General features: G+C 42.0%; 3 protein-coding genes across 3 annotated transcripts; 2 read left to right on the top strand and 1 right to left on the bottom strand.

The window, feature by feature from the left end:
- Nucleotides 1-2,512: 2,512 nt before the first annotated feature.
- On the bottom strand, nt 2,513-3,190 carry LOC120107386 (NDR1/HIN1-like protein 10). The gene has a single exon (XM_039120651.1). It carries the CDS (start codon nt 3,188-3,190, stop codon nt 2,513-2,515), a length of 678 nt encoding a protein of 225 aa, XP_038976579.1.
- A 10,719-nt stretch (nt 3,191-13,909) lies between these two features.
- LOC120107381 lies at nt 13,910-14,682 on the top strand. Its single transcript, XM_039120646.1, has 3 exons — nt 13,910-14,092; nt 14,167-14,467; nt 14,577-14,682. Exons 1-3 carry the CDS (start codon nt 13,937-13,939, stop codon nt 14,642-14,644), a joined length of 525 nt encoding a protein of 174 aa, XP_038976574.1. The 5' UTR covers nt 13,910-13,936; the 3' UTR covers nt 14,645-14,682.
- Nucleotides 14,683-17,444: 2,762 nt separating this feature from the next.
- Nucleotides 17,445-18,437, top strand: LOC120107387. The gene has a single exon (XM_039120652.1). It carries the CDS (start codon nt 17,445-17,447, stop codon nt 18,435-18,437), a length of 993 nt encoding a protein of 330 aa, XP_038976580.1.
- Nucleotides 18,438-27,349: the final 8,912 nt, after the last annotated feature.

Raw genomic sequence — 27,349 nt, forward strand, 5'->3', positions numbered from 1 at the left:
CCACCAGAGGCCTAGGACCTAGAAGCAAATGTGCGCGCTCACCCTACAGAATGTTGTTAAATTTATTACTTGATTTTCATGCTGTGCGTGTGGAATGATTGCTACATAGACTAATATATTTTAGTTGAATCTTAAAATAGAGAAATGGCTATGGCAGGTATAACCTAGATAGCATCTATTGTGTATACGTTTGTTTGGTCCTTGTACTGCCTATTTCTTTGTACTGGCATGTTTTGTTAAAGGAAATGATGCGATGTGCTTGTACTTTAGGAGTCTAGACCATGCCTACTCTAATTGGAGGTATAATCTTCGAGGATTAGTAAATTCATTGTGGATTGATCATCATGGACCTTTGAGAACTTGAATGCCCAAGTATACCAATTTGGAGGCCTAAATTTCTTTTAATGAAGAGGGAATGGGAGATTTGACTTGGCCAACCTGACTGAGTTAGGCCAAGTCAGCCTAGCCTGGTGAGCTACGTGCGAGTTGGCAAATGTCGACCCAACAACGCCGCAAGTGAGACAGGGACGAGCAGGGCCGTGCGTATCTGCTGCAGCCCTTGCCGTTCTTCCATTTTTTTCCTCGGTTATCATCATTGGTGACTGGATTTCCCTCACCAATTTGGGAAGGCGAGCATGAAGAGATGCTGAAATAGCTAGACCTCATCTTTTTCTTCCCGTTCCCCTGTTTCCATGGAGGTCATCGATCTCTTCCTTCTCTAGCCATTAGCCACCTCGGTTGTCCCTTCTACCACTTTTTTTTTTTTTTTAACTTTGATGGTAGATGTAACAACACAGGACCTCATCCAAAATGGCTAGCCGGAAAGTATTATTTGAATTCCTTGATCCTATATAAGTACCCAAAATCTATCCAGTGAATAACTAATATGGGACTAAACACATGCCCACAGGATCCTCACATACTCTCCTCGTTCAAGCCCTGACATCCTCATCAGGCTAATTAAGGATTCAAATTCATTAAAATCTAATCACGAACACCACGATTGGCCTGTAGTCAGCTCCAATGGATCCGTGCTGCAGTGTCCCCTAGTCCACATAAGTTATGGGCCGAGCCCGCTCTGATACCATCTGTAACACCCAAGACATCACCCAAAATGGCTAGCCGGAAGGCATTATTAGGATTCCTTGATTGTATATAAGTACTCAAGATCTACCTAGCGAATAACCGATGTGAGACTAAATACACGCCCGCACGGATTTTCATAGTAAAAATCCGGCACTACAAAACACAAGTATGTAAATACAGTATAACAAACAATATGTTTCCTCTCTTTCCTAATGCATTACCTAGTCTTAATTGCGGTCGGTTATGACTTTTGAAATAAACTAGAATCAACGAATGCAAAAGGATCATATAGGACGGTTCTGAATTTTGGATCATCAGTTGATCTAAATAGTTTTTCCATAATATGTGTAAATGCCAATATGAAAGGAGTATCTTATTAGATTGTACGCACGTATGCAAGGAGAAAGCATCCGTTTCGCATCTCTGGTAGATAAATAGAGACAACCAATGCTTATTTTTTTATGTGGTAATAAGGGAAGAATACTTTAAATGGCCTCAACATGACCAAAGTCTCATACAATCAGTTTATTTAAGAAACTATCACAATTGAAATTTCTACTTATCAATCAATCCGCATGAAACTTAGCCTCTCTAAATATATGGTTAATAACCAAGAAATCTAAAAATGCAGTGCCTTTGTTTTTAAAATTTCATGTGCCTTTGTTTTTGTAACTATTACCCACTGGCTATGTCTTTGTTTTTAAAATTTAATGTGCTAGTGCCTTGATCTAATAGAAAATATAAAAGTCTGTGTCCCATTAGTGTGCATATATTAAAAGATAGAACTGCCGGGCAAGGAACACCATGTGCATTTCATCAAATGGAAAAGCTTTATGAATTGACAAGCCACCAAATAGCAAGGTGAGGTATTTTAATCATTAACCTCTTCCCTCACGCGTTGCTGGTTCTCCGTATTGGCCTTCTTTCTAATATTCTAATAAAGTCAACTAAACCATAGTTTTCCGTAAGTCGTCTTGTGCTGCCGTTCCAAATTAAATCTTCAAAGTCTTACGCAGTGCGCTGGCCCGGCACCAATATATACAACTCTAGCCGTGAAAGGGATGCAACAGTCACTTCCAAATATGTACATATGGATAAACGAAAGAGTTCAGATCACTTGAATATCTGTGCAGGATGCGATCAACAAAGAACCCCAAAACACAATCTAAATTATATAGTTCTCGGACCATTAAAATACAAGCACGAGCTGCATCATAGAGTACTGTTGCCATCAAGAAGATGGATATCAAACAATAAGCACCGTCTATAATATGATATTGCTACTCATGAACTATCTTGTCTAATAGTTATCCATCTCTTTACCTCTTTACGGCGGCCATGGACGGCTGCATACCTTTTTACCTCAAAACAACATACGGCCACCGACAGAAGCTATTAACAAAGAAGAAAGAACATGGCTCACCGATCAGTAATGGGCCACATGGCACTCTGTCCTCCCAAACCCGGCTGCTCCCGGAGTCTCCTTCGTCACCAACGGGACCCTCAACTTATTGCACCTTACCCTCAGCCGGCGGCGCCTCGAGACCACCGACCCAAACTTGTACCTTATTTGTCCGATTAACCAAACGTCCACGTTGAAGAACCCCATCTTCTCTTCGTTCCTGAATTCATCCATGCCGGAGCTCTCGAGCCCGAAGACCGACGTCCCCTCCATGACTGGGTGCAACATGGTAGTGTTCTTGTGGCCCTGGTAAAAGGTAGGAAGTGTCATGAAACCGAACCGCTCGCCGTTGTAGTAGGTCTCGCCATGGAGATCGTCATAATAGATGCCAACCCTCCTGTAGGAGTTTCGGAGACTGATGTCGGCGGAGAGGTTGTAGGAGAGGGAGGTAAGGTTTGTGCCAGTGAGGTTGAAGCGGGTGAGGGTGGCGGTCTCGACTGCGGCTTTGATCTTGTGGGGTCGAAATATAAGCCAGAGGACGAGGATAGCAATGCCGAGGAAGATGCATAAGGCGATTAAGGTTTTGTAGGTGGTGCTGAGGAGGCAGCAGCGGCAGCTTTGGGGCTTTTGGTGGTAGGGTTGGGGAGGAATTGACAGGCCGTGGTATGATCCGGCGGGATTGGACTTAGGTGAATGACTCATGGTATAGTTGATGAGCTGAAGCAAAGGGAAGAAATGAGAGGAAGAGGGGGGAGGAGAGTAAGTCTTTAACTTCTTTTTAGAGGAAGTGAGTGAGAAATAAAAGGAAGGTAATGAGTGTTGGAGATGGCAAGGTGATGACGAGAGAGATATCTTTATCAATCTAATGTTGGCACGTCTCTTTAATTCAAAAGACTTGATGTGGCCCATATGAAGATAAATATAATTATAAATTAGTTATCTTATCCTAATCTAGCATTATAAAATAGATCCTTAGAAGGTGAATCCCAATCAACTCTCTACTTAAACAAGATAAATATAATTATAAATTAGTTATCTTATCCTAATCTAGTATTATAAAATAGCGTATGGATCCATAGAAGAAAAATCCGAGGTTATTAAAAATTTATAATTATTTATTATTTTAAATACATATATTTATTCTCAGTTTACCTTACATTATAATATTAAACAATCCGCTGGATAATGTTGTCCAGTAAAATTTACAGAGCAATGTTATTTAAACAAATGTAAGCATTTTGGCTAACCGATGTGGAACTAAGGTCTAATTTGGAGGAGCTATTAGTAGTAAAGCTTTTGGAAGTAGAACTGTTAGAAGTAGAGCTATTTGAAGCAGAGCGTTTATAAAAAACTGTTTGCTGTTTGGTAACTATATTTCTAAAGTGTTGTGGCACTTTAACATGTGTTTGGTAAACAAACTGAGAAGTACTTTTGTGTGACAAAATGACCATAAAGAACATTACCAATATTATATAACAGAGTATAATAAAATATAATATATATTAATACATAAATATATGATATAGTATAATATTAATGTAATGTAACATAATATTATTATAAATAGTACTATAACATTATGTATTATAGAATAATATTTTAATATAATATTAAATTATTTAAATAACATATCAATGTATTATGATATAATGTAATATAATATTATATTTATAATATAATACAATAATAAATATATAAATATTATAATTATTAGTGTAAATTAATTTTTTATCCTTCTAATGACCATTTATCTCTCTAACAAATAAAGAGAAAGGAAGAAGAAGATTGAGAGGGAAAGGGAGAAAGGAAAAGGTGAGATAAGGATTTTGGGGGAAAAAAGTGTGATTTAAATGGAGGTATTTTGGTCAAAAAAAACAGCTTCCCGATAAAGCTGAAAACAATATTTTCGGAAAGCTCCAAATTGAAGCTTCTCCCCAAAAGCTGTTTTCAGCTTTCCGCAAAAGCTGAAACAGCTTTCCGAAAATTTTACAAAACACCATTTTTTATCTAAAAATACTTTTGGAGGGTTAGAAAATACTTTTTGGCCCTCCAAAAGCTCCCCCAAACATGGCCTAAAACCTATTTGTTTGCTCAAGCCCACGGCCCAACTTGAAATAAGGAGAACAAGCCTCCCTCTCCCTTCGGGATCCTAGACCGACACCATGGCCGTCGCCGCCCTAGCCGCCCCTGCGGTCTTCGCCCCAGCCTGCTGGCACCGACATCCGGCTCGCCGCCTCTCGGAAACGCCGGACCCGGTAGAGCCGCCGGCAGTGGCAACCCTGAAAGGGAAGAAGAAGGACGAGGACACTCAAGTTCTCGCGGCTGTACCCTCCTCCTCCCTAATGGCGACCGAAAAGTCCACTGGAGGTTGTGACCCATGCCGTCCATGGGTCTGCAAATGGCCGCACCACCGTGCAAAAGGGGCGGGGGGAGGACCTTTTACCCATCGGTTCTCCTCTCGATCACCAGTGAACTGGCGATCGGAAGGATGGGGAGAAGGCGGCGGGCTGCCGTCCAAAGGATTTTGGCGGTTGTCGCCACTATTTGGGCGAGAAGAGGTCGCTAGTTTTGGCCCCTTCTCTTTTTTGGAACGGGTGGTTTGGGGAAGAAGATAAAGTCCGAGTTTCGGGTTTCGAGTCTTTGGAATTCGACCCGAAATCTGAATCCGGTTAAAATAAAAAAAAGGGTTTTTTTGCATGGATACCCTTTCAAGCATCAGATTTTGCGTGAATACCTTTCCAAAATTGATATTTGTATGTATACCCTCATAAAACTCTTTTATTGTACAAATATCCCTAATATATATATATACACACACATATACGTATATATACACATATACGTATATATACATATATATATATACACATATATGTATACACACACACATATACATATACATATACATATACATATACATATATATATATACATATACATATACATATATATATATATATATATATATATACACATATATGTATATAATAATATAATAATGTGTTATACTTGGATTATGTATGAATGGTTTAAATACCGTAAGTTTTGGGATGTAAGTATAATAGTTATTTATTTTTGGTAACTCCACTGTATGTGATTGGAATATAGTATTTTCCAAAATTATATTAGGTGATTACCTGGGAGAATGCCTTGCATACTTATAGGGCTATTCGCTGTGAGTATGCGGCGGCTTATCACGCTCTCCAATAGTGATTCTTGAGTCGGGGGTGTGACAGCCACGCTCTACATTCTCGAAAACCAAATGCATGCAAGTTTTTAGAAGAAAAGATTAATAGGAAATTGGCAGTATGGGAAGGCAAGGTTGTTTCATTAGGAGGCACACTAACCCTCGTAAATACAGTTCTATGTTCAATCCCTATCTACTGGATGTCTTCGCTCCTCATCCCTTAAGAAGTTATAGAAAGAATCGATAAGGAATGAAGAAGTTTCTTGTGGAGAGGGGACAAACCTTGCAAAGGTATACGTTGCCTCGCCAACTGGGAACAGTCTTGCAGACCCAAATCTCTTGGTGGATTGGGAGTTATAAACCTCAAGGTTTTTAACAGATACCCGCTTTAAAAATGCTGGTGGAGATTTTATCAAGAGCATAACTAGTCGTGGAAAATTCTCATCCAAAACCTGCAATATGGCAATAGACTCTCAAGCCAAACGGAGGTGAGGCTGTTAAATACGCATCCACAACATGGCAGAACGTTGTTGAAGTGGGCAACTTCTTTCACCAAATCATCCAGTTTGAACTTGGAAGTGGATAATGTATTTCGCTATGGCATGCCAAGTGGACAAGATCTGAACCTCTCAAGTATTCTTACCCAGTGCTTTTCCACCTGACCTCATTGCCAAACGTTTCAGTTCATGAGTTCAGAAGGATAGCTGAAACTGCAACCGGTGCTATTCTATTACTATATCAGTGTGTTCGGTACGCCAAATGTGCTTGGGACAGCCTAGCTTCCACGACTTGCCTGACTATCCGGAAAGAAAGGAACAGAATACCGTTCCGCTTTGAAGCTCTCTCTGCGACTCTGCTCTTCCAGAGGCTTTGTTTCCTCCTGGGCAGCTGGACTTCTGCGAGGGCAAAGCCAAGCAAGGCATACAAGATATTGTTCAGGCGCTTAAATAGAAGGCTAAGGTTCCAAGGTTTTTTTGTCTTCATCCGGTAAAGACAACACTCCAGATTATTTTTTTCTTCCTTTTCCACTTCTCTGGGTTGACTCAGGTCAACCCAAACCATCTTGTTAATTCCACGTAAACTCTCCTCGATCTTTCAATATATCTGGGTAGTTGAATCTCCCATTTACAATAATAAAAAAAAAATACACTTCCATCTTTGACCCACCTCTCTAGAAGAGATCTTGAGCCTCAACTATTCCAGTCGTTTCTTCACCTTTTTACACAATGCAATAGTTTCAACCTTTCCCAAGAGCCTGATAGCATAGGATGGCGATCATGCACGGATATAAAATTCTCAGTTCGATGATCAGTACCTTTTTCTCAACCTCCCTTGTTGCTTGGTGTCTTGTGCAATAGACATCTTGAAGGCGCCTCTATCGCAGAAAATAACTCTTTCTTTGTCTAGCTATCTAAGGGCGTCGAATCCTTGTTAAGTCATAAACTTCAACAGAAAGGACTTGATGGGTCTCAAGCGGGCACGGGTTCGTTTCCGGCCCAAGTACCAACTGATTAAGCTATTAAAATTTATTATTATTATACTAAATGACCTCAGTTTATATCCAGCCATCACCAAGATCTTGAGAAAGTTGAGAGGTTAAGAATATTTGGTGAGGCCTAATATTTATTATATAGTCTATTATTTATGGGCCTCTTTTATCACATACCCATTTTTGGTTGGGGTTTCAAACCATTATAGATTGGGTTGGATTACTTATTTAATAAAATGGTGAAGTTCGGATCTTGATTTTTGATCATTTAAATAAATAGGTTGAGTTTGAGTGGATGGATTTTTGATTTATTCTATATCTAACCCTATTTGTATCTGGTCGAACTGCCACCCTATTTTTGACCCAATCAAAACATGCTGAAACGTAGCAGCCACTCAAAATATTCTTACTGGAATGACAATTAATTGATCTCGTAAATATGTCTCAATATTATCATGCAAATGACTAAGAGTTACCATGAATCCCCTTATCATGCTCCTTATTAAATTTTTTTCGAAAATTTAGACTCTATTTATAACAACCGAGGATCTCACCTAAAATGGCTAGCCGAAAGGTATTGCTTGGGTTCCTTGATCCTGTATAAGTATCCAAGATCTACCCAGCGAATAACCGATGTGGGACTAAACACACGCCCGCACGGGTCCTCATATACTCCCCCCGTTCAAGCCCTGACATCCTCGTCAGGCTAAGGGTTCAAATCCATTCAAATCTAATCACAAACACCACGGTCGGTCCGTGGTCAACCCCAATAGATCCGTGCTGCAGTGTCCCCTAGTTCACATAAGTTATAGGCCAAGTCTGCTCTGATACCATTTGTAACAACCCAGGATCTCACCCAAAATGGCTAGCCGGAAGGTATTGCTTGGGTTCCTTGATCCTGTATAAGTACCCAAGATCCAAATCTGTCACGCCCCGAGCCCGAGGAGCAGACGCCGCACGCCTGCACGGCGGGCCGCACAGGCGTGCAAGGCATCAAAATATATCGAAGCAAATGCAGATGCTTAAGGATGACATAAATTATTTTTAAATTTATTCAAAAACAGTCTTACAAAATTTCAAAATAACATATGCCAACATAATTCAAATGCTCAAATAGTTCTTTCAGAAATTTCAAAATAACATATGCTGTCATAAGTCAAATACTCTAATCAATCTAACTAAAATGCCAATAACTGATGGAATCATCGAAAAATCTAACGCACTCCCTAATTCCGTGCGATCAAGCCTCTAGATCTGAAAAACAGAGAAAATAAAATAATGAGCTACACTAGCCCAGTAAGCAACAAAATACCCCAAAGTGGGGTCAGAGCATATCAGATCAAAATACAGAATAATGTTTAGAATAAATCATAAATAACATCGTTTTACTATTTTCAAAATTTATTATCATTTTTCTAAAAATTCTGATACCAGAATCTCAATATAATAGGCTACGGCCACGTAACCCAGTAGCATGGGTTGCACAAGGTGCCAAACACCACTATTATTAAGCACCGATGGTACGGTGTCGAAACCGGTTCCTCACATATTACAAGTCGACAGGTTCAACGTATAATTCCCATTGGCGGGGCCAGAACAGAACAGAACAGATCATAGCCATGCTGAGAATGCATATATATAGAAAAATAGATTTCATAAATTATCCAGTCATATTTTACGGATTTCAGAGCATACAACATAATTTTCAAATAAAATTTTAACATGCTTGACCATTTTGCTGAATACAAAATATATATCAAAACTTAATCAGTTTATCAAATAATTTGAAAATCACACTTGAATATTAAGTTACTTACCTCTTCTCGCTTAGCCCCTACTTCAGATAGGCGGATCAGGTTCACCTGTTTAAATTTAGTCAATTCTTTGTTACTTTCAGAGCTAAGCAGAACTAAAAAAAATAATACTATTGTACATGGCCTAACAGGGCCCAGAGTTGGCCCATAATGGGCATGACCCGATAGGGTCCATATCGGACACGGCCCAATGGGCCCGCATAGACTCGGCCCAATAGGGCCCCCAAGGTTGGCTTCTAATTGGTTCATTTATGCAATAAAATTTATTGCAGGGACTAATACTTAATTATAGGGTACTGTTCTATAATAAAACTTGAGTGAAGGGATTAAATAAATATAGTTGGAGACCTTTATGTAATAAATCTTTTCTATAGGGATCAAATACAAATTACAGAAGGTCCTTTTTTTTGAAATAATATACCACCAAGGGCTTAACTGCAAAATTCCATTTATTGTTCAAATGGGTTCGGGTTTTGGGTTCCGGGTTCCGGGCTCGGATCTGAACTGGGTTTCGAGTTTCGGGTTTTTTTTTTTTTTTTGGTTTTGGGTTTCGGGTTCGAACTGGGCCCAAGTTGGGCCCGCCGTGAATAGGGCCCGTGAACAGGGCCCTTCTTCTTCCCCAAACCTCCATGGACAAGGGAAGAAGAAGAAGAAGAGGAAGAAAGGATCGGGGGGGTCTAGGCGGCCAGCCTGGGTGGCGAAGGCCGTCGTTCGATCGACGGCCAGCCGGCCGCTGCGGCGACGTGCGTGAAGAAGAGACCAAAAGTGGTCTCGATTTAGGGTCGAACAGAGAAAGAAATCAAGAACGAAGACAAGGAGGAGGGAGACTCACCGGCGGGCAACGGAGGCGGTGGAGAGGAGGGATCTCAGCAAAGCGGCTGCTCAATCCGACGATCAAGTGGTGGCGGCGACGACGCTTATAAAAGGGAAGTAGATCCCAAAACAGGGGAAGGCACGGATGGTGATGGTGGTGGATCCGGCAGCACGCCAGCCACTTGGGAGGCAAGAGCAGAGGAACGAGAGGGAGAGGAGAGGGAGGAGAGGAGGACGAGGAGACGGAGGAGAGGGAGGAGGGCTCGGGTGATCTCCGGAGGTGGAAGAATGGGGGTTTTATCGCCCTATTTCAACAGTTCTCTGCCGCGATTTTCACGGCGGTGGGGCGAGATCAGCGGCCGCTCGTGCGGCCGCGGGGTGGACGCGAAACCACCGCGGTGTAGCCGTGGAGTGTCCGTGGCGTCCTTGTGCCCAAAGAAGTTGGAGGGGATCGCGTCTGTGATCCCCTATTCTGCCCCTTCCAAAAGGGGCGTTGGGCTGTATCTCACATTCTCTCCTCCTTAAGAAAATTTTGTCCTCGAAATTTGAGAGATCTAGGCCTTTCAAATTTAGAAATGCTCAGCCCATTGAGTAATATAAATCCAAGATCTCATTCTCCTCGATCAATATCAGTATGATAGATAGCTTTAGATCAATTATCAAAAAATTCATAATTGACTAACTAAAATCTCAGATTGAAATTATCATCTTGATGTATGTTCACTCGAGATTGGATCAGGATCGATTCACAACAGGATTGATTAAAATTAGTTGTGTTTGGGATAGAACTTGAAATGAAATAGATCTCATACACTTATCATGGTAGTGTGCTGATCCCTCAAAGGATAATGACCAACCTTAGAGTCAAATAATTAAATGGCTAGAAATGTAATTCACAAAATGAACATGTACTGATGATCATTAGATAGCAACGGTCTATCTCAAAAATGATTTGCATCAAATCACAAGAGCAGGTCTGAGAAGGCAAAGTATTGATACCATGATTCAATATGCCACAAAGCTTTTAACTTAAACTTATAAATCATAAGATGGGAGCAGATAATGCATGGTTTGTTCAAATACTTAACAAATTAGACCATATTTGGTCAACAATCAACTAACCCGAGTCATGATATGCTCAATTATTGTTATTATTATTTTCTTAGCATACCCAAAAATAGCAGAGTCTATCCAAGAGATAACATAATCATATCATGTTTGACCTGAGAATCAATAGTATTCACCTTCTCTTATTAACAAAATCTTTCACTATTGAACAACATAGTCTTTCATAATAACATGTTACCAAAACATAGTCAATATTTTTGACCAGTTTAAATTGACTCAGTCCATCATACTTTCGCTGCGCAACTCTGATCAATATTCTCCAAAATTTCTTAATGATCCCAGATCATCAATATTTTTTTTAATAATATCCAAGCAAAATTTTATCCTTGCTTTCCAAGTACACTAGGTCATGATTAACCCTTGAGATAATTGTCGTATTTGTACCATCATATAATCAAGTAATCATATTCTAGATCCAAATTTGAACTAAGCCAATTCTAGTTTTTCTTGACAATTCCATTATATAAGTTGATATTTATTCCAAGCTTCGATAATTAAAAGATTCTAGATTAACTTACTCAGGAGCTTACTCAATCATCCCGAATCTTTTCTTTTAGGCTAAACTCATTTGGGCCTCTCATGATATCCCACTTGCATTTCACATATGGTGATACAAAATCCATAATCAACTCATGGCCATGATTTATAAATATTTAACTCACAAGAATCTACTAATCTGGTTTAAAGATTTACAAGAAATTCCACCAAGACATAAGCTTTATGATTTTACATTGAGATTAATTCCTCAAATAAGTAAAATATTTTTATTTGCAATACTGCAAACATTTCGGGATCTTGTAAATCTACTAGACTTAGAGAATCTACTAATAACGCAATAATATCCATATCAGTCAAAATCAAAAACACGATTCTTTTCTTTGACATTGAAATTCTCCTTAATAAGAAAAACCATCATAAACTATTTCCAAATCACAGAGTTAATATCGTTGACCAGCTTAAAATAATTTAAACAATCAATATTCTCATAATTTACTAAATCACTTCCAATTAAAATACCAATCTGCATTGTAATTTGAAAAGATCTAAAATTTCAAATTCTAGGTAAAGCCAAAGGAAAATTCTAGAATTTCATTCCAAATATATTTTATCTACACAAGAGTTTTATACATGATCCACATACATATTTCAATCCTTGAAGAATATTTCAATGAATATTATAAAATGTTTTCTAATCCAAACTTTAAACAACTTTTATAAATGAACCTTAACTTGCCACCAAAATAATTAACTTGAACTAGAGGCAATATCCACAGTGCCTGATATCAAGTTAAACTTTTAAAATAATTATGGGCCGGGTCCGCTCTGACGATCGGTCCGTGGTCAACCCCAATGGATCTGTGCTGCAGTGTTCCCTAGTCCACATAAGTTATGGGCAGGGTCCGCTCTGATACCATTTGTAACAACCAGGATCTCACCCAAAATGGCTAGCCGGAAGGTATTGCTTGGGTTCCTTGATCCTATATAAGTACCCAAGATCTACCCAGCGAATAACCGATGTGGGACTAAACACACGCCCACATGGGTCCTCACACTATTCTTGCACAATTAATTTTTTTCGATGTTCCTCTTTATTCACATGAAATCAATTTTAAGTGCATCAATAAGAGGTAAGGACAGATATATGAATTCCTATCATACATTCCTCTTGGATCAGGGAAGTACATCAGATGTGCCAAAATGCTGGTCAATAACAATATACTTAAACCTCTCTCAGCGCATAGATGTTACAAAATCTCTGTGGGCCAAAATAGAAACAGAATATCAGAAGATTAAATATATTTTGATTTGGAGAGGAGGATTTGTTTACATGACACATGACTCCAACGTATCCTTAATCTTGATGCTTCCACTACAACTCGTAGCCACCTTGTGGGCCACTTCGTAGACCTCTAATTTGTTTTATACTTGTGTTCTCCGTTTCCTTTCCCTAGTTTATACCTTATAATTAGTTTGGCTAGAAACTGTGCCACTGGATGCATATCCTCTTACGTGAATGGTTATCCTGTTACCACTTCTCTCTCTCTCTCTCTCTCTCTCAACCAAAGCCACTCGCACCAATACAATCTTTGGTTCCACTAGAGTAACTTACTTTGACAGTTGGCTGGCTTAATCTCATGAATTCCTTACTTAGGAGAGGTCTCTTCTGCTGCACTATGCGGTCTTCATGATATCTTATTTTCTGATTTTGTAGGATGTATTCATACTAGAATGGAACGATCCTTGCCAGTTAATGGAATGAAACTACAAGCCATGATTCAGAACTCTGGCATATCCACCTGTATTGCACAGTTAATGAATCTTGAGAACTTCCCTGCTACGAGCTCTCACATGTTATAATTAATCTTAGATTTTTTTTCATTGAATCAACCCACAATAACTTGGAGACTAATATCTGCTAGGGAAATGAAATAGTGGGAGGGACCATGCCACAATACCTAGAGAAACGATTACTGTGCCAAACGAGCTCCTAAGACAAGCTATGCAGCTACTGGTGAACTTCGAAGTAGCTGTGGTTGCGAGACTGTCGGATTCTCTTTTCTGAAGCACGCCCATGGGAAGCCAAAACTCGGTCTATTTTGGACGTGTCTTAAAAAATGAAATAGTTTAGGGGAAATTCATGGCTAGTCTACCTTTGGGCCGGACTTTAACTTTTAGTCCCTATTGACTGGTTTTATAATAACCGGTCCAGCAACATTTCGATATTTAACTATCACTACAACAATAAAGGGTTTTGGCGACTCTATATTGCCGACGCTACAAAAAAGCGTCGGCAAATTTTTTTCTTGCAACGGTAACTGCCGACGCTTGTGGAAAGCGTTGGTAAAAAACGTTCCGCCGACGCTTTTAAGCGTCGGCGTAGGAAAAAAATACGACGACGCTTATAAGCGTCGTCGGACTTCACTCCTCCCCTCCACAAAACCCCATCGACCCCCTCCCTCCATAGCCCACAGTCCGGTTCTTGAGCTCCAAGAGCCGACCTCCCAAAGATTTCGCGGATGGAGGTGGGCTGCCTTCTTCTCTTTCGAACCCTCTCCTCTCCTCTCATTCGCCCTCCTCTCCGTCGCCATTCCTGGCCAGTCCCGTCCTCGCCTCTCCTTAGAGCCTCCTCTTCCCCTCCGCCTATTCCCTCTCCTCCCTCGGCTTATCCTCAGGTACGCAGCCGTACCCTCCTCTCTTCTCCTCTCTCATCTCTCTTCTTCTATAACTTGGTTTCTTTGGTGCGAAGGGGGCTTACAGAGGCCCGAAACCCCGGCGGGATTTGGTAGGCGACTGGGTCTCCAACAACGATGGGTTCGTCCGGAGCTTGCCCATCTTCGTGGGCGGCCTCTCCTTGCTCGCTGTCCTCCTTAACCGCGCCTTCTCCGGCATCGCCCCCGAGTTCTTGAACGATGACGGCGACGAGACGAGGGTTCTGAGCTCCACCGCCCCATCCTCCACTCCCTTCCTTCATCGCCGTCTTTTTTCTAGAATCGAATCGAAGCTGCACACGGTCTCTCTTGGCCTCTCTTTCCCCATCTGTTCTTGTTGTAAGTACTCCAGCTCTAATTTTCCTTCCCCTAGTCGCCACGCTTGATTTTTCTCTCGATCTGTTTGCAATGGAAAGAAAACCTGATGCTCGTTTCCTTCTAATCTCAGGGTTTCTCTCTCTCCTTCGGAGGGAAATTACATGTGCCGAATTGTGGTTTTCGTTCGTTCGGGAGTGATTTCTCTGGAGATGGTTCCGTCTATCATCCGGAAAGGTATATCTTCCAATTGATGGTTCCTTTTTGCTTGTATTATGGTTCCTTTTTTTTTTTCACTTTTCCTTGTATTTGTGGTATTTTGGCACATGGAAAATTTGTAATCTTGTCAGTGTTTCTGTTCTTGGTTTTTGCTTATTGGAATTAGGGTTTGTTTTTGGTTCTTTTTGTTCTTGAACCATTTCGTATATGTTGTATATTGATGCAGTGCACATATTTTAGGGCACGAAAGCAACCATTACCTCGCATTCTTTTCTTTATCATGTTCTTGATGGTTGGTATATCTTTTTCCCTCTGTTCTTGTTTTTTTCTGAATAAAATAAACGTGTTAATTGTCCCCATATGGTGGCCTTCATATCTCAAGCTTAGTAATTAGGGTGGTACTACTTGTAGAGTCAGAATTTGATAAATAAGGTGGGTGAAAAGAGTTTTAAGTGAGTGCATTTTCAAATCAATACTGCATTTTCAGGAAGTGAGTATCGGGAAATCCTTCCCATTTTTTGCAGCGAGTGGAAGCAGTGATGTGGTGAACTTAAGAAGCAAGAGGAAAGGGGTGTTCTGTTGATGTTAAAGAATTTTGACTTCAGTGCTGTTAAGTTGATTCCCATCATGTGTGATTTTTTTTTCTTTCTAACAGTTCAAATGATTTTTCTTATAATACCAAATTTGCCTGGCCAATGATGCAACCTTTAACTGTTGTCTGTGTAAACTTATTTCACGGTGTTGGTTTGAGAGGGTTGACTAGCAAAAGGCATATGAAGATACTATTGAGATGGATGAGGGAGAGGCAGAAGCTGCGGTTAATCTGTAATCATGATGGATCTCACAAGCAATTCCTCTATACTACCTGGTTTACCAATCCCAAAACCATGCCCCCGAGGCCGAGAAAGGGAACTTCAGAGCCATGACTGAATAGAATTTGAAGAAAGTTCCTATGCAGGCTCTCCAAATCAGTTTTATGATAATTGCAATTGATCACCCTTTCAGCATGTACAACTTGATTTGCAGTATCAGAAAATATTATTGCTGCTGCCGTATCCATCAAATGGCCAAGTTAAATTATTGGTAGAGGATGATTTCTGTACATCCTTTTTTTTTGCTTGTTCAGAATAATTTAAATCTTGTTCTCTACATAGAAAGTCATCAGAAGGACTCTTTCATTACCTTTTGATTTTCTCAAAGTACGTTGAAGATGACTCTCCAAACAGGTATTTTCAGTTCAGTAGGCAGATCTTAGAAAGCCTAGGCTTTGGCTCTTCCACCAAAAGAAAAAGAAGAAAATGTCACATCTCTAACATTGTGTGGGATGCTGTGATGAAGCTGAAGACACCAAGGCAGTATATTTGAGACAACAGATATCCTGATACTTGTTTATGAGTATCTTGTATTACTTCGTGCTTCTATATAGAACCAATTGTTAGTAGAAAGATAATGCATCCAATTGTTTGTCATCTTTTTAAAATCACGAATTTTTTTTTTAAAAAAAATAATATTCTAACGACGCTTTAAAGCGTCGTTAAAATCACGAAATTTTTTTAAAAAAAATAATATTCTAATGACGCTTTAAAGCGTCGTTAAAATCACGAAATTTTTTTTTAAAAAAATAATATTCTAACGACGCTTTAAAGCGTCGTTAAAATCACATTTAACAACGCTTTAAAGCGTCGCTAAAAAGCGTCGCTAATTTCCGACGCTTTTGAAAGCGTCGGAAAATATTTTCCCCACTGTAGCATAGGCGACGCTTTACCGACGCTTAGGAAAGCATCGGGATGGTTTTTACCGACGCTTAAAAGCGTCGCTAAAGGCCAAAAAAAGCGTCGCTAATGCCCAATTTTCTTGTAGTGTATCTTCCATCATGAGATGAAAATACCCCCTCACACTCTTCCACTCTTCCTCACTTCCACGAATAGCAACCTGTTTGTGGAAGACGGTGAGGCCGAGGGGTGCATTGTCGGGCACCTCGGCTGCCAAGTAGAGTGGGTAACACTCCTCCCTCCAGTCGTACTCCTCGACGGCTTCCTCCTCTTGCTGCTATAGAGAGAGAGACTTAGGGAAAGGCTGCATGCGCAGGCACCGCAGGACACTGGCTGGCCAGTGGCTTCGTCAGCCTCGAGCCGACTTGGAACTAGGCGAGAAGGAATGGGATGAGAATGGAGGGAAAGAAGGGATGGAGAGAGAGGGGACAAACTTGAAGCTGTGCGGTTTGAGGACCTTGCTCGGCCACGGCGGCGGACCACGAAGAGGGAGGGGTTCGAGAGGCAAAAGAGGGCGAGGCCATTGGTGATGCTCAGGGAGGCCGGGCCGCGGCCGCCACGGGCGCCGTCGGCCTCGGGCCGACCCTTCTAGGCGCTCCGGCGAGGGACTCTTCCTTAAGCTCAAAGGAGGGGAAGAAAGAAGAAGGGAGAAGAAGAAAGTAAACTTAATTTAATGAATGACTTTTGGGAGGATTCATGAATATGTGAAGGGTCACCTTGAGAGTGGTGATTCATGTATATGTATTTAAGTAGTTCATATCTTTTGGGTTTTCTATGTGCATTTAAGTGGTTTATGTCTTTTGGGTTTTCTATGTGCATTTAAGTGGTTCATGTACTTAGGTTTATTCATGTACCTAGAAGTTCTATAAATACATGTAAGTCTTATAGTTTTGTAAGCAAGGCAAGAGCCAAAGTGAATAGAAAAAAATCTGAAATATTCTTCCTCTCTAATCTCTCTTCCTATATTTCCAACAAACTGGTATCAGAGCTCAAGTTTCTTGATCCTGCAGATGGCCAATTCTACCTTCCCATTTCAATTCCCTCGCCTTACAAAAGAGAATTATGAGAATTGGTGCATTCGTATGAAGGCTTTGCTTGGATCGCAAGATGTGTGGGAGATCGTGGATAGAGGCTATGAGGAGCCTCGTGAAGAAGCTTTGATGAGTCCTGCTCAAAGGGAGGCTCTACCCAGAATGCGGAAGAAGGACCAACAAGCTCTCACCCTCATCCATCAATGTTTGGATGAAGTCATGTTCGAGAGAGTGGCTAATGCGACCACCGCCAAGCAAGCATGGGAGATCTTACAAAACTCCTACCAAGGAGTTGATAAAGTGAAGAAAGTATGCCTTAAAATGCTACGAGGAGATTTTGAAGGCATACGAATGCAAGAATCCGAGTCCATTGTGGATTTCTTTTCAAGGGTGTTGGCCATAGTAAATCAAATGAAGAGGTATGGAGAAAGATTGGAGGATGTCCGAGTCATTGAGAAAATTCTTCGTTCGTTGCATTCGAAGTTCGATTACATCGTCGTAGCCATCGAGGAGTCCAAAGATTTGGAGACTTTGACGGTTGATCAACTTATGGGTTCGTTACAAGCCCATGAAGAGAGAATCAACAAGAAGAAGGAGGAGCCGATCGGGCAAGTTCTAGCCACCAAGCTCTCGGTGAAGGAGAAAGAAAGGGAGTTTGGGAAAAGTCAACAAGGAAGAGGACGTGGAGGTGGACAAGGTCAAGGGAGAGGAGGAAGAGGAAGAGGTGGACAAGGCAATCGATACTCCAACAATGAAGAAAGGAGGTATTTGTCAAGAGGCCATGGTAGAGGAAACTACACAAGGCAAAATGATAAGTCCAAAGTTCGGTGTTACAATTGTCAAAAGATTGGGCACTATGCTCGGAAGTGTTGGAGTTCTCCTTTCAATGTTGAAGAGAAGGCTCATCATGTTGAAAATGAAGAAGCGGAGGCCACTTTGTTGCTAGCCTTCAAAGGAGAAGAAAGAAGCTAGAAAGATTTGTGGTATCTTGATAATGCCGCAAGCAATCACATGTGTGGAGATAAAAGCAAATTTGTGGAGATTGACAAATCGGTGACCGGGTTTGTCACTTTTGGAGATAACTCTAAAGTTCCAATTGAAGGCAAAGGTACGATTTTAATTCGTATGAAAAATGGTGGCCATCAACTTATGAGTAATGTTTATTATATTCCAAGTATGAAAAGTAATATTTTGAGTTTGGGACAACTTTTGGAGAAGAACTATGAGGTTCATATGAAAAATCGTAGTCTCTTACTTCAAGATGATAGGGAGAATGTGATTGCTAAGGTGCCCATGACAAAAAATAGGATGTTTTTGCTTGACATCCAAACTGATGTTGCTAAATGTCTCAAGACTTGTTTGAAAGATTCATCTTGGCTTTGGCATTTGAGGCTTGGGCATGTAAATTTTGGAGACTTGAAGTTGTTGGGACAAAAAGAGATGTTGAAGGGCTTGCCAACTATTGACCAACCGGATCAACTATGTGAAGGGTGTCTTGTTGGCAAACAATTCCGAAAGAGTTTTCCAAAAGAAACTACTTCAAGAGCAAGGGAGCTACTTGAACTTGTTCATGCCGATGTTTGTGGACCAATCAAGCCTTCTTCATTTGGTAACAATCGGTATTTTCTTCTCTTTATTGATGATTGTAGTAGAAAAACTTGGGTTTATTTCTTGAAAGAAAAATCCGAAGTATTTGGTGCTTTTAGAAAGTTTAAAGCACTTGTTGAAAAACAAAGTGGCTATTGTATTAAAGCCTTGAGAACGGATAGAGGGGGAGAGTTTACTTCTAACAAGTTTAATGAGTTTTGTGAAGCAAATGGCATTCGGCGGTTTTTGACCGTTCCAAGATCTTCACAACAAAATGGTGTCGTCGAAAGGAAGAATAGGAGCATTCTCAATATGGCTCGAAGCATGTTGAAGACAAAGAAAATGCCAAAAGAATTTTGGGCGGAAGCGGTTGACTGTGCAGTGTACCTATCCAACCGGTGTCCAACTAAAAGCCTATGGAACAAAACTCCTCAAGAAGCATGGAGCGGAAGAAAGCCAAGTGTTTCCCATTTAAGAGTTTTTGGGAGCATTGGCTATGTTAATGTACCTGATCAAGAGAGGTCCAAGCTTGATGATAAAAGCAAGAAGCAGATCTTCATCGGGTATGATCAACGTTCCAAAGGCTACAAGCTCTACAATCCAAGTGTTGGCAAGGCGATTATTAGTAGAGATGTGGAGTTCGATGAAGAAGATTCTTGGGATTGGAGTAATGAAGATAAGGAGAGGTATGATTTCTTTCCATTCCTTGATGAAGAGGAGCAAAGAAGAGAAGTTCAAGAGCCCATAACACCTCGATCACCAACAACTCCAAGTACATTTTCTTCATCTTCTAGTGGAAGCTCTAGTGAAAGGCAACCACGAATGAGGAGTTTTCAAGATCTTTATGAGGTAACAGAAAATTTAAGTGATGATTTAACTCTTTTTTATCACTTTGCCGATTGTGAGCCCATAGTTTTTGAAGAAGCGGTCAAAGATGAGAAGTGGAGAATTGCCATGGATGAAGAGATCAAGTCAATTGAGAAGAATGACACTTGGAAGCTAGCAACTATACTGGAAGGTCAAAAGCCCATTGGTGTGAAGTGGGTTTTCAAAGAAAAGAAGAATGCTAAAGGTGAAGTAGAGAGATACAAGGCAAGGTTGGTAGCCAAGGGATACAGCCAACATCCCGGGATTGACTGTGGTGAAGTGTTTGCTCCTATTGCACGGTTGGAGACCATCCGAATGATAATCTCACTTGCAGCACAAAAGAAGTGGAAGATTTATCAAATGGATGTCAAATCAGCTTTCTTGAATGGCATTCTTGAGGAAGAGATTTATGTTGAACAACCTTTGGGCTATGTGATCAAAGGCCATGAAGACAAAGTGTTGAAGTTGAAGAAAGCATTGTATGGTTTGAAGCAAGCGCCAAGGGCTTGGAATAGTCAGATTGACAAGTATTTCCAAAAGAATGGGTTTACCAAGTGCCCACATGAGCATGCTCTCTATGCTAAGGTGCGTGAAAATGGAGATATTTTACTTGCTTATATGTTGATGATTTGATTTTTACGGGCAATAATCCAAGTATGTTTGGAGAGTTTAAGCAAGCTATGACTAAAGAGTTTGAAATGACGGATATTGGTCTCATGTCTTATTATCTTGGCATTGAGATCAAACAAATGGAGGATGGAATTTTTATTTCTCAAGAAGGTTTTGCCAAGGAAATCCTTAAGAGGTTCAAGATGAAAGATTGTCAACCTGTGAATACTTCGGTGGAATGTGGAGTTGATGCAAAAATAAAATTATTCTCCCAAGTGCAGAAGAATCGCACAAGTAGTAAAATCTCGAGAGTCCGAGGTCGAATCCTCAGGGAACGAAATATATTAGATTATTTAATATAATTTTAGATTAATTAATTCAATAAATTTGTGGATAAAGATGATGTTTTGTAAATAGAAAATAAATCAGTAAACAAAGAATTGAAATTTGGATAGATTAAGATAGTGTAGGGATCTGGGATCCCCTTCGATGATATTATTTTCAACAATTAAATTCTGTGATTCTTGATTAAGGATCAATCGGATAGAATAGTTCTAATCATGGAGTATACAATTTGAAAACATGAATTCAAGATCTAAGCATTTATCGTGCCGATTACGTCTACGACAAATCAAACATCGAAACAATCCATGAATCAAGAAATACAAACCATAAAAGATCTATCTCATAAATAAACATGCAAGAATCAAAAACATATGAATAGATGTAAATCAAAGAGATCAATTGTTCAGAATTTACTTGAAAGAAAATAAGACATCAAAGGTTCCTCCATCACCCTTCACGAGATATCAGCCCTCCATTAAAATATTAGCCTCTCCCTCTTTTTTTTAAATTTCTTTTCGGAAGAACAAGGCATGCCCTGTTTCTTCCTCTCTTTTTTTTCTTTCACAACGGCTGATGCTCTGTTTTTCGAATGGGAGAGAATGAGCTCTGTTTCACCGAATGAACTCCCCCTTCCCTTCCCAGCCGAGAGGGATATAACAAGCTGGCATTTGATCCTCCTCTCGCATGCGGTGGAGATGGCCGGATGAGATGAATCCCCGGGAGAAGAGGATGGATGTGGACGGCTAGAGTTGCTCGCGGGATGCTGAGAGGCGCCATGGGATTCGGATGATACGCACGGAATGATCGCAGGGCGTTGGACGCTAGGATGCGGGAAGCTCGCGGGATGATGAGCTGCATGCGGACGGATGCTGGATCACACGCGGAGAAGACGGACACGGTTCCTTGGGGTCGCAAATCTGGAAGATGCGCGGACGGATCGCGATCTTCCTTGCTGGTGCTGGAAAGCTTCACAGGATGCTGGATGCTTCGCAGAGAATTCTTCCACACGGGCGGATGCTGCAGATGCGGGGAAGATGAGATTTGGAAGGTAGATCTTTGCTGGGATGAGGTGCGGACGAGGCGTGCGCTCGTGAGGAACTCGGACATGGACGGCTGGGTAGCTCGCGAACGGAAGGATGAATGCGTGGATCCGGAAGAATCGGATGCGGAGGAGCTGAACAGCAGATCCTTGGACGCGGGGAATTTGCACGCGGAGATACTGGGAGGATTGCAATCGCTTGCATCGCGGGAGGTTTGCATGCTGAAAGCTGGGAACACGTGAGAATGGGGCACGGACGCTGGGAGGCTTCACGAACGGCTGGGACTCAGATGGATGCGAGGAATGCGAGGAATACGTGGAAGATTGGGATCTAGGACTCGTGGAAGAAGCTGAACCATGCTGGGACTCGGCTGCTTGGATGCGTGGGTGATGAACCTGGATGGCTGGACTTTGCTGGGAGGGTGCACGCGTGGATGGATGAACTCGGACGGGAAAAAAAAGAAGGCTCGTGGACGTTGTGATATGGGCTCGGCTGAAGCACGGATGTGTGCAGGATTCCTTCAAATGGACTTAGTCGAAATGGGGAGGACATGCTGCTGCTGGATGTGGCTGCACCTAGTCAGCTAATGCTCCTTCTAGTGTGCAACTGGGACTGACCTCATGTGGTTGACTAGTCACCTACTATGATGCATCTTTTTGAACCCAATGTGCATTTTAACTTTGATTTCCGATCACCTGCACCCCACAAAAATATAATATTAATACAGCACTTCTATCATTATTTGTTAGCAATAATACTAATTTAAGTGATGTGTAGATCGCACTTTTGTGCTCTCATCACACCCCCCCAACTAGCTTATTGCTAGTCTCTAGCAATTCAGAGTAAACAATAACATGAGAGTACAAAAAGTGTTGGTTGATCCTTTGATGTTTTATTAGAACTAATTGCATAAAATTAAGATGAGTACTCACTTTCGTAGGAATCACGATTACACTTAGCACGTGCAACAAGCCGTTAAACCCCTAGGTTACCCTAGTGGACGAGTGTTGTCTCGTGAGGGTTTTCAGGGATGTTACCCACAAACATCATGAATTATATGACATGAGATTATAATAAAAATATGAAATAAATCTTAAGCTAATACACATGTAATTAATTGATATATATTTTCAAGCATGGCAACTATCAAAGCAAGGAAATATAAAAGTGTAGTGTGCATCAAATCGCATGACTTTCTCAGAGTACTAATACCTCCACCACAACAGGGTGTTGGGGTATGTGGAGACCTTTGGTGATGAAGAGAATTGAAGGAAAATCAATTCTGCATAGTTTTCTGTCTGGCGGATTGTCGGAGTCGACTCGAGCTTCAGTCGAGTCGACTCGGGAACAGTCGAGTCGACTCGAGGTCTGTCGAGTCGACCCGAGAGGAGAAAGCCGCAAAAACCATGTTTCTGTCTGGACCGTCAGAGTCGACTCGAACTACAGTCGAGTCGACTCGGAGCATCGTCGAGTCGACTCGAGATACAGTGGAGTCGACTCGAGATCGTGCCAGTTAAACTGGAAGTTGTTCAGACGTGTCAGAGTCGACTCGGACTTCAGCCGAGTCGACTCGGGCTCGCGAAAAATCGTACGGACGATTTTCTTTTGGTGTTTTTGGTGGCATTTCGACGGCTATGATCATCTGAAGGTCTTGAGACTATATATAGGACTCATGAGAGCCCTAGGGTAGGGTTATTGGCCGTATATTTGAGAGAGACTCTTGTTTGTGAGGCTAGGGTTCTAGAGAAGAAGAGGATTGGGATCCTACTTCTTGTGCAAAGGGAATTCTGTGTGAATCTCTTGTAGATCGATCGCTTGTGATCATTCGGGTGTGTGCTATCTCTGTAATCAGTTCATCCTTATTGAGATTTGGAGCGGTGGAGGACGTAGGCTATTTGTAGCCGAACCTCGTTACATTTTTGTGTTTGCTTTGCTATTTTCTTCCTTCTTCTTCCTTTGATCTTTGATAATCCGTTGCGGTGCTCAAGTGTTTTATCCTACTGATACCACGGGGTAATCTTTTGCCCTTCGTAGGCGGAGCGAAGAGGTGATCCTTGAGTCCGGAGTCGAGGGAGCGAGAGAGTGCTTATCCGTTTGTATCTCTCTTGCTTGTCCGACGTCGGTGGCGGCGCTGGTGTGAGTGGGTTCCAGTGCGGGGCGCCGACAACAATTGGTATCAGAGCTATTGGTTATTCTGCAATGGCGGATGAAGGGAAGTTGCGAATTGAGAAGTTCAATGGCACGAACTTCGGGTTTTGGAAGATGCAAATAGAAGATTACCTTTACCAGAAGGATCTCTATTTACCTCTTGGAGGTAGAGCAAAGAAACCAGAGAAGATGTCCGATGAAGACTGGGAGGTCCTCGATCGGAAGACGCTCGGCACCATCAGATTGTCACTTGCATCCCAAGTGGCATTCAACATCAAAAACGAGAAGACGACGATGGAGTTGATGGCAACATTGTCGCGGATGTACGAGAAACCCTCAGCATCAAACAAGGTATTTCTCATGAAGAGGTTGTTTAATCTTCGTATGAAAAATGGCGGCAGCATAGCAGAATACCTCAACGAGTTCAATGGACTCACGGCCCAGTTGGAGTCAGTGGAGATTAGTTTTGACGATGAGATTCGGGCATTGCTAATCCTCTCCGGATTGCCTGATAGCTGGGAGGGCCTGGTGATGGCGGTGAGCAACTCTTCGGCAACGGGGAAGTTGATTTTTGATGACGTTGTGGGAGTGCTTCTGAGTGAAGAAGCAAGAAGGAAATCTTCTAGAGCTACGGAGTCGTCTGGAAGTGCACTAAACACCTCTGACCGGGGAAGACAAAAGAAGGACGGTCGATTTCGAAGCGACTCGAAGTCGAGATCCAGCAGGTCTCGAGCACCTCAGAACAAGGGAGCGAAGTGCTGGAACTGCGGGAAGACGGGGCACTTTAGGAGGGATTGCAAATCTCCTAAAGGGAAGCAAGGCGACCACACCGAAGGAGTCAGCAAGGATCTGGCAAATCTTGCTGAAGACGGTGATATGGATGCCCTCGTTCTATCTTTGTCTACCTGTGACGAGTCTTGGGTGATAGACTCGGGCGCGTCTTTCCATGCTACATCCCAACGGAAGCTTCTTGAAGGATATGAGAAGGGAGACTTTGGCAAAGTCTACCTAGGGGATGGAGAGCCTTGCACCATACAAGGAAGGGGAAGCGCGGAAGTGAAGTTGGTTTCTGGATCTTCACTTGAGCTTGAGGACGTACGGCACGTACCTCAACTGCAGAGGAATCTGATTTCTGTTGGACAGTTGGCGAGCCAGGGTACAAGGCTACTTTCACAGCTGATCAGTGGAAGATATCCAGAGGTTCGTTGACGGTGGCTAGTGGCAAGAAGGTTGGGACACTTTATGTCACCAACGGCACGGAGAACTCTATTGGAGTTGTTGCAGCAGATGTGGACACCAAGTTATGGCATTGTAGACTTGGGCACATGAGTTATCAGGGACTAGAGGTGATGCACCAGTTGGGAAAGCTGTAGGGTCTCAGGAGTGTTGAGATGGACTTCTGTGAGGATTGTGTTCTCGGAAAGCAGAAGCGTGTTTCATTCAACAAAGAAGGTAAACCTCGGAAGCAAGAAAAGCTAGATCTCGTGCACACGGACGTGTGGGGGCCTGCACCAGTTTCTTCCATTGGTGGATCTCAGTACTATGTTACTTTTATTGATGATGCTACCAGGAAGCTTTGGGTGTTCTTCTTGAAGCACAAGTCAGAGGTATTTGGGGTCTTCAGGAGATGGCAGGTGATGGTAGAACTCGAGACAGGAAAGAGGTTGAAATGCCTGAGATCGGACAACGGTGGTGAGTATTGTAGCAGGGAGTTTGAGGACTACTGTGCAGATGCTGGGATCGTCAGGCAAAGGACAGTTTCAGGAACACCACAACAAAATGGAGTTGCTGAAAGGATGAACAGAACAATTAATGAGCGTGCCAGGAGTATGAGGATACATGCTGGATTGCCACAGCAGTTTTGGGCGGAAGCAGTTAACACTGCTGCCTACTTGATCAACAGAGGGCCATCAAAGAAACTTGAATTTGGGATTCCTGAGGAAGCATGGACAGCGAAGAAGATTGATTTGGCGCACTTACGAGTATTCGGTTGTACCAGTTATGTCCATGTTGATTCCAGTCAAAGAAGCAAACTAGACGCCAAATCAAAGAAGTGTATTTTCGTTGGATACGGAGGTCAACAGTTTGGGTACCGGCTTTGGGATCCCGAACACAAGAAGATCATTCGTAGTAATGATGTGGTATTCAATGAGAAAATGCAGCAGAGCACTGAATCAGAAACAAAACCTGTTGAGCCGTGTTTTGTGGATCCTGAAGAGGAGTCTACAAATTCTGGTCAGAAGACTCAGTCAGAGCAAGAACCTGAAGCATTGGCACCCCCTCCACAACTAAGAAGGTCCACTCGTAGTACTCATGGGAAGCCTCCTCAAAGGTATGATGGGACTCTTAGTTATTTGCTGCTCACAGATAATGGCGAACCTGAATGCTTCACGGAGGCATTGGAGGTTGATACCAGGAAGGAGTGGGAGTTGGCCATGGATGATGAGATGAAGTCATTGGAGCAGAATCAAACGTGGGATTTGGTGGATCTGCCCAAGGGGAAGAAAGCACTGTCAAACAAATGGGTTTACAGGCTGAAGGAAGAGCAAGGCGGGAAGAAGCGATACAAGGCCAGGCTGGTTGTAAAAGGATTTCAGCAGAGAGCAGGTATCGACTTCACAGAGATCTTTTCTCCTGTAGTCAAGATGAGTACTATTCGAGCGGTGCTGAGCATGGTGGCAGTAGAGGATCTTCACTTAGAGCAGCTTGATGTGAAGACGGCCTTTCTCCACGAAGATCTCGATGAGGAGATATATATGCAGCAGCCGGAGGGATACATTGCAGCTGGCACGGGTGACTTAGTCTGCAAACTAAAGAAAAGCCTCTATGGTTTGAAACAGGCACCCAGACAATGGTATCTCAAGTTCGATAGTTACATGCTTGAGATAGGATACAGGAGATGTCAGGAGGATCACTGTTGCTACTTCCGGGACTTCGGTACATCTTACATTATCTTGCTATTGTATGTTGATGACATGTTAGTTGCAGGAGCTAGCATGCATGAGATTGCAAAATTGAAGCTGAAGCTGTCAAGAAAATTTGCAATGAAGGATCTAGGAGCAGCAAAACAGATCCTTGGGATGCGGATCAGTAGAGATAGGTCTAAACATATCCTCAGACTATCTCAGGCGGAGTACATCAGCCGAGTACTCAGGAGATTCTGCATGGAGGGTGCCAAACCTGTTGGCACACCGCTGGGTGCCCATTTTAAGCTCTCAAAAGGGCAAAGTCCGAAGACGCGGGTGGAGGAGCTCAATATGTCAAAAATCCCGTATGCATCGGCAGTGG

The sequence above is a fragment of the Phoenix dactylifera genome, unplaced genomic scaffold (assembly GCF_009389715.1).
Source record: "Phoenix dactylifera cultivar Barhee BC4 unplaced genomic scaffold, palm_55x_up_171113_PBpolish2nd_filt_p 000847F, whole genome shotgun sequence".
In the NCBI taxonomy this organism is placed as follows: domain Eukaryota; kingdom Viridiplantae; phylum Streptophyta; class Magnoliopsida; order Arecales; family Arecaceae; genus Phoenix; species Phoenix dactylifera.